The sequence below is a fragment of the Colobus angolensis genome, unplaced genomic scaffold, assembly GCF_000951035.1.
Source record: "Colobus angolensis palliatus isolate OR3802 unplaced genomic scaffold, Cang.pa_1.0 Scaffold356, whole genome shotgun sequence".
Taxonomy (NCBI): Eukaryota; Metazoa; Chordata; class Mammalia; order Primates; family Cercopithecidae; genus Colobus; species Colobus angolensis.
Window position 1 is genome coordinate 362597 of NW_012116888.1, and position 10505 is coordinate 373101.

Sequence of the window (10505 nt, forward strand, 5' to 3'; positions counted from 1 at the left end):
ACTATTTGGACATTATTCTGGAAGTCTGAAAAGATTTCAAAATAAAAGTTAAAAAGTACCATAAAATAAAACATGACTACTAAAAAAATACAAGTGAGGAGGGCCACAAAAACAAAGGTAGCCCCCGGCTAGCAAGGACCAGAATTCTACCCCAAAATTCATTCTCATTCCCAAATGACTCGCCTGCCCAAACTGCAACCAATACAAAGAACCACTGACAACCCTCCACCCCTCCAAAAACATTTAGGCAAAGCACACATACTTAAACAGGAACTCCGCAGCTTGCTCATTTGGGTACCAGTCAGGAACATTGAGTTTTACTCTGAAGCATTCACCTAGGTAGTTAAGGACCTGTTTTTGTGTCGAACAACCTTCCTCCATTACAATCCTTAACATCTGAGAAACAGAGTTCCTAAGGAAAGAATCATCCTCTTTTCCTTTGATGAGCTCCTGAAATATCTGATAATCAGAAAAGCTGACAAGTGCCTAGAATAGAAAATACAAGGTTTAATTGCTCACTAATAACTAAAATATTGTATCTATTCAGCAACAATTATCTTCTCTCATTATTTTTAATACTCAAGTAAAATTAGCACTCTGCTATTGCTGAATCAAAGTAAACTCTCTAAAATAAAGCATTCTTTGTATGATAGCCAGAGAGCAATATGGCCTCCAGGGTCCTGACCTCCTGGTGTTCACACACATGTGTGGTTTCCTCCCATGCTGAATCAAGGCTGGGCTGCTTGACCAAGAGAATGTGGTGAAAAAGATGATGGGAGACTCCCAGGAGTAGGTCACAAAGGGCACTGCAGCTTTTGTCTTCTGCATCTTCTGCCCTCTATTCTCTCAGCTAACTACGTGGAGGAAGACAGCTGCCTCAAGCAGCCTACCGAAAGGGCCATGTAGAGAGCAACCCCATGAGGAGACCTCCTGCCAACAACCAGCACTGATTTGCCAGCCATGTGAGTGAGCCACCTTGGAAGTCCTCAAAATGACTGCAGTCCTGTCTGACATCTCCATGCAACCTCCTGAGACCCTGGGCCACAACTGCCCAGCCAAAGCACTCCCAAACTCCCGACCCACAGAAACTGTGAGAAAGAAAGGTTTATTGATGTTTTAAGCTATTGAATTTTGAAGTAATTTGTTTTAGAGCAGTAGATAACTAGTACAGTATTATTTTAACAAGGAGAATCCATCCAATCTGTACAGGATACTACCCCCAGTGAATTTCTTCATAACAAAAGAATGCATTCATTAAGTCATACCTTAAGTGCAAATCCCAAAGGAAGAAAAAACAGTTCTTTCCGGTAAATAAAGTTCAACATAACAGTGCCATTTTCCAAGTAGTGGAGGTTCATATTGACAGCAGAATGTTCTTCCCTCACACAGTGCATTGAAACTCCTATTGAACCAAACAACAAAAAAATCAGAAACTCATTGGTACTATAATTGCTTCGATCTTTTTTTTTCCTGAACAATCTTACTCTCTTAGACACAATTAAAGCCAAATCACTAAGTTTAGCCAAGACTGGCAATCAAAAATGTTTCTAAACCTCAGCAAACGTCCTCTTGCATGCAAAATCTACCCAGATTGAGAAACACTAATGTAAAATAACTGAAGCTATGAATTTAAGGAAACTTTAAAGTTTCCCTCCAGGACAGAATCCACGTCTTTTAGCACCTTTTTTCCACCTTAAACTGTGGAGTCCGGTCAAGACATGGTGCTTGATTTAAAGGTTCCAATGGAGAAAAGTGGAATTTTAGATTTTAAGTTTATTTCAGTTTCAGGCAAAGACTACTAAGACATACTACCATCAACTGATGCAAAAGAAAATGACTAGACATTCGGGCATGCTGTTTTTCTAGGTATAGTATGTATGGCTATAATTAAAGTCTGATTTTTAGCTCAACTATCAGGACAAATTGTTTAACTGTCAGGGTTACTCAAGAATATAACATGCTGTCAACATGCATTGTCAAAGAGAGTGCTCAAACAGAGGCCAGGTGGCTGGCAGACAGAGAACCTGAGGGGTGTACCACAGTAGCCTGAACCAGAAGACATCCAAGACCCACACTCACCTATGGCCAAGCCAGACTAGCTTTCATCTTCATAAGTAGTAACAAAAATACACAGGCTCTTTCAGTTAGCAAAAGTGAAACATAATAGAAAGTTGGTTTTCCACTATGAAATTTTTGTAAATTTTAAAATGCTTATAATTGATAAAAATCATATTCAAGGTGGACAATACCTTGAATATACATATACATATATTATAATGATTTCCACAATCAAACCGATGAAAACATCAGTCACCACCCATAGTTATCATTTGTGTGTATGTGTGCATGTGTGTGTGGTTGAGACACTTAAAATTTACTCATCAAATTTTAAGTAAGCAGTACAGTATTACTATCATCGCCAGGCTGTACATCAGATCCCCAGAACTTATTCATCTTGTAACTGCAAGTCTGTATCTTCTGACTGGTATCTCTCCATTTCTTCCTCCATCCCAATTATGAAAACTCAACACAGGAATGCGCAATAGAAAAACAACAATAAGCAAAAGAAATGCCAGGCACGGTGGCTCATACATGTAATCTCAGCACTTTGGGAGGCTGAGGCGGAAGGACTGCTTGAGTCCAAGAGTTCGAGATCAGACTGGGCAACATGGTGAAACCCCACCTCAACAACAACAAAAAAAATACAAAAATTAGCCAGGCATGGTGGCACACGCCTGTGGTCCCAGCTACTTGGAAGGGTGGGGTGGGAGGATCATCTGGGCCTGGGAAAGTCGAGGCTATGGCGAGCTGTGATCACACCACTCTGCCCTCCAGCCTGGGTGACAAAGTGAGACCCTGTCTCAGAAAAAAAAAAAAAAAAAAAAAAAAAAGAAGAAAGAAAGAAAAAAATATCAAAGACTATTTAGATGCATCTACTTAAAAAAAAAAAAAAAATTCAAATTTTCCTTAAAAAACATTCTAATAACCTCCAGAACTTACCATACTGAGTATAACCAGGTCCTCTGGTTTTCCATTTTGGTCTTATCATTGCAATGGGAAAATTTCTCCGAGGCATAATCAACATTCGGATGACTTTTTCAATGCCATTTATTATAAAATAGCCCCCCATTTCCTGCCAAAGAGATGAATTACAACTTGTTAAACAAAGACACAGGACTAACTGTAGACATGAACCTCATTCCTAGGCAAAGGTAGTACAACACACAGAACAGGAGCACAGAGGCGAAATGTACTTACAACAGTACACAGACACTGTCTTTGTGTGAATTAACAGTTTTTTCAATTATATTACAAAGGTCCTAGGGACACAGGAAAAAAGTATGGAAGAAAAACAGGATACTTCTCTCTATCAGACAGACTCAACCTAACTTGCCTTCTGTCCCCTAAAATGACTTCAGTCTTCAAACAACACTAAAAAAAAACTTACTCCAAAGAGGCGCTGAAAGATAAAAACTGTAACCATTCTGCTTCCATACTCAAGTATGGTTTCCCAAATAAGTTCAAACATTTGATTGTATGAAAGTTTTGGAAACCAGAAATTTGGATTAGCTAAATAGAAAAATATTTTTAATAGCTCTGCTCAATATCACATTTCTGTAATAAAGAGCTACTGTTTACCAATTGTCTACTATGAAACAGGCATATTATACTAGGTACTCTGTTATCATAACGTTTAATTCCCTTAACAAGGAGTGGGAGAGCTCTTATGCCCATTTGCAGCAGAGGAAACTGAGGCTCAGGGAGATTAACTTCCCCAAACCACAAGACTGATAAGCGGAAGAGCTATCTGACACCAAAACCCTCTTCCCACCACATAACACCATCTACCTATTTAGTAGGCACAGTCTGTACGTCTTGATTACCTCAACTCAACACTGCAAAGCCACCTAATACAGCTGAAAGAAATGATGAAGGGAAGGCATGTAAGTCATTTAATATGAGCACAGAATCTTACTGTTAGCAAAGCAGACATTTTTATTTTTTTAGTGACGGAGTCTCACTCTATCTCCCAGGCTGGAGTGCAGTGGCACAATCATGGCTCTCTGTAGTCAGGCCTCCTGGGCTCAAGCGATGCTCCTGCCTCAGCCTCCCAATTAGCTGGGACTACAGATCCATGCCACTACATGCCCAGCTAAATAGACATTTTTGACGATAGCTTTGTAGATTAAGACAGCTTGAAAAAAAAAAAAAAATTCATGGAAGTATGTCTCTATCATTCAGAAAATAAGGGAAAAATCTACCAGTTCTTCCCCCCAAACAATAATATTCTCTAATTTTATAGCCATTTTTTCATACGGTCTAGTTTGATGGTCATTCAGGGTCATATACTGTATGCAGGCAAGATACTGATATTTCTTTCACCTATCCAGAAATTGGAGCAGAGAAAGAAAACACTGACACACTTCTTGTCTTCTTACTCCCAACCCAGGCCTTCTCTACTGTCTCACACTTAGACGCCCGTGATTACCTCTGCCTCCTCATGGTGCTCAATGAGGGCTTTTGGGGGAAGGCTGTGTAAATTGCAAAGCTTGGATTTCACCATGATGGGAACATAGCCAAGAAACTGCTTAATGATTCCTTTTGAGATTCCATTCACTGCCCAGTTGATATCGGCCTAAATGAAAATGAGAGAAAAAGTTACTTAACGGAAATATCTGCATTTGCGAGAACAATGAGTATTTTTAAAGACTCAGGAAGAAGATCAATTAAATGATTTTACGCCTTAGATTTAGAAGGTGGGATCTCTTAGATAACGGCACCAAGAAAGCAATTTCTGGCATAAACTTTATTAGGCACCCGCCCTACTCCCAAATATGTGCAGTGCTGAGTCACACAGCGTTACTAGTACTCACTGTCAACTTCCCACGGTAGGTACTCCTTCGACCCCGGCATTCTGCTGGATAAACGCTGACCTCTTTGCAGATGGTCCCTTTTGGAACTGTAGGTGGACTGATAACAGCATCCAGAATAGTAAAAGAGATACGCTCATCTTTGAAAGCAAATTCAAAGGGAGGTATAGCCTGAAATGCAATTCACATGATTAAATTGCTTGCATTTCCAAGGCATTTTTTCTCTAAGACTCTTCCAAATCTTGTGTGTTCTACAAACAGTGATGCCTATGATGCCATCATGACACACCTAAAAAGGACAGTTAAAACTTCACTAAATACTTAAAACCATAATGCATTATTAGTACAAGATTGTTTTGAGTGACTACATGTGTCAGAGACTGTAGCAGGCTCTAGGGATACAGCTGTGAACAGAACAAAATTCCTGTTCTCTGAACCAAGAGCCTTGTGTATTCTTACCTTGTCTATGTGCATAGCAAGACAAATGGGACTGCTGCTAATAGAGCAAGGATATGGAAACATCCTTTAGGATTCAAGACTAGATGCTTAATGTACAATGGCAACGTCATACTGAAGCCAGAGTCATGCAAAGGAAAAGATGGTGGCCAGGCTGGGTTTCCCCTTCCACAGAAGTTACTTCTTCGTATCATTCTGTGGGGGAAGCTTTGCTCCTCTGAGGAAGGGGCATCACCAAGTTCTCCTATATATTAATTACAAGCAACCTCCCAGCCTTTTCTTAGAATAATGATAATGAAAAAATGGTGCCAAGAAAGAATGCCAAGGAGGTATTCCTCCTTCACCCTCATGTGAGTTAACTGACCTTTTCTAAATTTTAAAATTTTATCTAAAGCTGGTATTATTTTAGAAATTCATATTTTATTTAAAAATAAAAGCCAGATGCAGTAGCTCACACTTGTAATCCCAACATTTGGGAGACCGAGGGAAGAGGGCTACTTGAGCCCAGAAGTTTGAGACCAGCTGGGCCACATAAGGAGACCCCATTTCTACAAAAAATAAAAATAAAAAAATTAGCCAGGCATAGTGGTGCGCACCTGTTGTCCCAGCTACTCAAGAGGTTGAGGTGGGAGTATCACTTGAGCCTGGAAGGTCGAGGCTGCAGTGAGCTATAATCATGCCACTGCATTCCAGCCTAGGTGACAAAGTGAGATCCTGTCTCAAAAAAAAAAAAAAAAAAAAGAATGGAGCTTAAAAAAGGAGAGATTAGAAGATTTGCTTTCTCAAGACGCAGCTCCACTATCTAGATCGAAATACAGTGAACTGTTGTTATTCACAATAGTTATGTTCTATACGTTGCCATAAACACTGAATTAGCCAATACTGAACCACTGCTCCTAGGGTAAATACATGGTTAGCTTCCTGCGAGCCTCTGGTCACATTTCATCAACTGATCAATACAGTCTTGCATTATGTGTGTTTCTGTTTAAGGACAGCTTATTTAATATATATTATTGAGTCCGTAACTCATGCCTGAACAAAGCCTATGATTTCGTCCAGTGATCAATACACAACCTTGCATTATGTGTGTTTCTGTTTACGGACAGCTTATTTAATATATATATATAATTGAGTCCGTAACTCATGTCTGAACAAAGCCTATGATTTCGTCCACTGATCAATACACAACCTTGCATTATGTGTGCTTCTGTTTAAGGACAACTTATTTAACATATATATATATAATTGAGTCCGTAACTCATGCTTGAACAAAGCCTATGATTTCGTTCACTGATCAATACACAACCTTGCATTATGTGTGCTTCTGTTTAAGGACAACTTATTTAATATATATATAATTGAGTCCCTAACTCATGCCTGAACAAAGCCTATGATTTCGTCCACAAAGCCTATGATTTCGTTCACTGGTCAATACACAACCTTGCATTATGTGTGTTTCTGTTTAAGGACAGCTTATTTAATATATATTATCGAGTCCCTAACTCATGCCTGAACAAAGCCTATGTTAAATGCATGTGTTAACATTTTCCCCAAAAGGCACAGCACAGCCTTCTTATGCTTAGGAACTTTATACAGAACTTTAATACTTTAATACTTTGCTTGGGGGACACTTTAAACAGCAAAATCACCAACAAAAAGCACAAAACATGGCACTAAATAGATAGTGAAGACAACCTCTGTTTATAGTTTAAGAACTTAAAACAAGAAGGCGGAGCATCACCTTGTTAGATCTCAGCTGGGAAAATGGACACTGAGCAACTCAACTTTTTCGCTTCTTCTGGACATGGTGCTTTTGCAGAAGTAAATTTTAGTGAGTAGGTGCATTTGCAAATATAGAATCCCCAAGTAATAAAAATCAATTGTATTTTGAAAAGATTTTGAAAAGACAGACACATAAATTCTGACTCACAGAAAGGAGAAATTCACTCCAAAGAAACTAGGCAAAATTATGTTTTGTAAGTAAAAAATATAACTTTTTTTCCCTTGGCTTTATAAATATTAGTCATTTATGTTACTGTGTTTTACAAAACATTTTCAAATACTATATTATTATAGTACTGGCTAAGTTGTGGCATCATTTTCTATGCAGGGTCAAATTTTCTTCATCTACTTCAACCAAAACAATGTATCACAAGGGACTGAATGCAGAAGCAGACATGAGAATCCAGTTGTCTTTTCATTAAGCCAGACATTAAAAAGATTTTTAATAATGCAATTCATCTAATTTCTTTTTTGCTTTGGAAAATATTTTTCATAAAAATGTTAACATAGAATTGGTTAATTTTTTTTTTAATTTATTTATTTTTGATACAGAGTCTCACTCTGTCGCCCAGGATGGAGTGCAGTGGTGCAATCTTGGCTCACTGCAACCTCCGCCTCCCGGGTTCAAGCAATTCTTGTGCCTCAGCCTCCCGAGTAGCTGGGAGTACAGACATGTGCCAGCACACCTGGCTAATTTTTGTTATTTTTTAGTAGAGATGGGGTTTCACCAGGTTGGCCAGGCTGGTCTGGATCTCCTGACCTCAAGTGATCCATCCACCTGGACCTCCCAAAGTGCTGGGATTACAGGCAAGAGCCACCACACCCAGCCAACTGGCTTATTTTTAAATTAATTAGTGCTTTTCTAAAATTTCTCAATTTGATTTTTTTTTTTTTTTTTAAAGACAGGTCTCACTCTGTTACCAAGGCTGGAGTGCAGTGGCACAATCATAGCTCATTCAAGCCTCAAATTCCTGGGCTCAAGTCATCCTCCCACCTCAGCCTCCCAAGTAGCTGGGACCACAGGTGCACACCACCATGCCCCGCTAATTTTTTAAATATTTGTAGAGATGGGGTTTCACTATGTTACCCAAGCTGGTCTTGAAATCCTGGGCTCAAGTCATCCTTCTGCCTTGGCCTCCCGAAGTCCTGGGATTACAGGCGTGAGCCACTGCACCCGGCCCAATTAACTTTTAATTAGGTATTTTTTCTCACAGACATGATACTGTAAGAATCCAGGCACAATACAAATAACCCCCACCAAGTCCTTCTAAACAATAAATCTTAATGGCTCCCATATTATTTGTCGAACAGAGTTCAAGAATCAGACTGGCAATCAAAGCTCTCCACATTATCTCTATTCCTATCTCTCACAACACAAATCTTACCCAACAAAACCACAGGTAGGGTCCCCTAAGCATGTGACTCTGCTCTACCCTTCCCCTGGACGAAATGTACGTTTCTCACTTCTTGAACTCATCTAATCCTGCCCTTTCTCAAACTCCTGGATTAGTTGCGCCGCCCATCTGCTCCCACCGTAGCCCACACAATCCCTTGGCAGAGCAGTTCTCAAGAATATTGGCATGGACTGCTTTCTTTTTTTTTTTTTTTGAGACGGACTGCTGGAGTGCAGTGGCCGGATCTCAGCTCACTGCAAGCTCCGCCTCCCGGGTTTACGCCATTCTCCTGCCTCAGCCTCCCGAGTAGCTGGGACTACAGGCGCCCGCCACCTCGCCCGGCTATTTTTTTGTATTTTTTAGTAGAGACGGGGTTTCACCGTGTTAGCCAGGATGGTCTCGATCTCCTGACCTCGTGATCCGCCCGCCTCGGCCTCCCAAAGTGCTGGGATTACAGGCTTGAGCCACCGCGCCCGGCCGAATACATTTCTTAAGACGCCTCGACTACAAGTTCCACGAGGTCCAATTCCGCGTCCTGTTTAACATGTTGTGCTTTCCCGCTTACCCACTGAGCCTGTCAGGATCAAGGAGCACATGCATTTAGGGTCATACTGTGACTTCCCAGCCATCTCCCTGAGATTGGCCTCGCCGCGGGAAGGGCGCCAGCGGACCCCGCGCTCACCTGCACCGCGAGGCCGAGACCTTCGTGCACGGCGTAGTTGAAGGACTCCACATGTGCTCGCGTCAGCTCCTGCAACGCTGCCTTTTGCTGTTCCCGCGGGATTCCATAAGAGGGGTCGGTCAAGTGCTTTAGGGTAGGCCCGCTGGGCAGGTTCCGCCACCGGCTGCCGGGATCCATGCGCCCACCTGCACACCGAACGCCAGAGGCTCTGTACACGCCGGAAGTAGTGACCGGAGTCCCGCTTCCGCAGCCTGCTGGGAAATGTAGTTCCCTCTCGTTCCGCCTGCCCTAGGCCCTACGGTTTGGGTTTCATGGAGTCGACGTAGAACCAAAAACTTCGAGTGAAGGGGCCGATTAAGGCCGTGACCAACTAGAGCGTGGCGGGCCCTCCCTTTCTCCCATCTTCCGCCCCACCCATCTCCCTCCTCTGCGGCAGATGTTGCAGGTGGAAACCCGCTCCTCTCCCAGTTGAGCATGTGACGTCTTTGGCTCTCATTGGCTCAGTCAATTAGGGTTGGAGGAAAGCGGTCTTCTCAGGTTCTCTTCTATTTCCCTGAACCTGTTCCCAGTCCCGCGCCGATGCCGACACTGGGGAGTCATCCGGCCAAAGTCGTTGCTTCAACGAAAAAGCGGATGCCGGGCCCGGGGCTGACTCTACCCAACTCCTAACTCGCGAGGCTCATCCCTGGGAAGCCAAGGAGTGGTCGGGCCCCGCTAACCTCCTCGCATCTTCTGGGCTGGAGTCCTGGGGGAAGCCTGGGGAGGGAGGTGGGATAGGGATCGGGCGGTCTCGGATGGAGGGGATAGGGCAGCGGGGCGTCCAACTGGATTTACAGCCTGAAGATCCTTTGCGTCCCTGTGAGCCCTTTACCTCCCCAGAACACTGATTAATCAGGGAATGGCTGCTGGCCTTTCAACTTCATTGTGTGTGTGTTTAACAGCTATATTGCGCTGTAACTGGCATACAATCAACCACACATTTAAAGTGTACGTGTTAAGTTTTGACCTATGTATACAACCATGCAGCCATCACCACAAAACAGTTAAACCACCACTACCCAGTATCCTTCTGTCCCTGAGAGTCCCTCCTTACTCTCAACTTCCCCTTTTCCTAGTTCACCTGGTACTTTTCCTTCCTATATCACTTTTTATAAAAAATTTGAGCCGGGAGTCTGTGTTGCACAGGCCGGTCTTGAACTTCCGACCTCAAGCGATCCTCTCGCCTTGCCTCTCTAAATGCTGGGATTACAGGCATAAGCCACCGCGCGCGCCCAGCCAACTGAGTAGTTGTAGTTCTTTATATAGCCTGTACTAGTCCTT

General features: G+C 42.3%; 1 protein-coding gene across 7 annotated transcripts in view; it reads right to left on the reverse strand.

Moving 5' to 3' along the window:
* Nucleotides 1-9932, reverse strand: part of POLR1B (polymerase (RNA) I polypeptide B, 128kDa) — a 35948-nt gene extending 26016 nt beyond the window's left edge. For 2 of the 7 annotated variants that reach the window (XM_011953082.1, XM_011953076.1), the window contains exons 1-6: nt 9186-9932; nt 4875-5042; nt 4490-4636; nt 3001-3133; nt 1266-1402; nt 263-486 (exon numbers count right to left, since the gene is read on the reverse strand). In XM_011953082.1, the coding sequence (XP_011808472.1) occupies nt 263-486; nt 1266-1402; nt 3001-3133; nt 4490-4636; nt 4875-5042; nt 9186-9362 (986 nt within the window). In that variant the 5' untranslated portion in view covers nt 9363-9932. Of the gene's footprint in view, nt 1-262; nt 487-1265; nt 1403-3000; nt 3134-4489; nt 4637-4874; nt 5043-5784; nt 5876-9185 lie in introns of all 7 variants that reach the window. The other 5 variants (XM_011953078.1, XM_011953077.1, XM_011953081.1 and 2 more) reach the window with 5 other exon arrangements.
* Nucleotides 9933-10505: the final 573 nt, after the last annotated feature.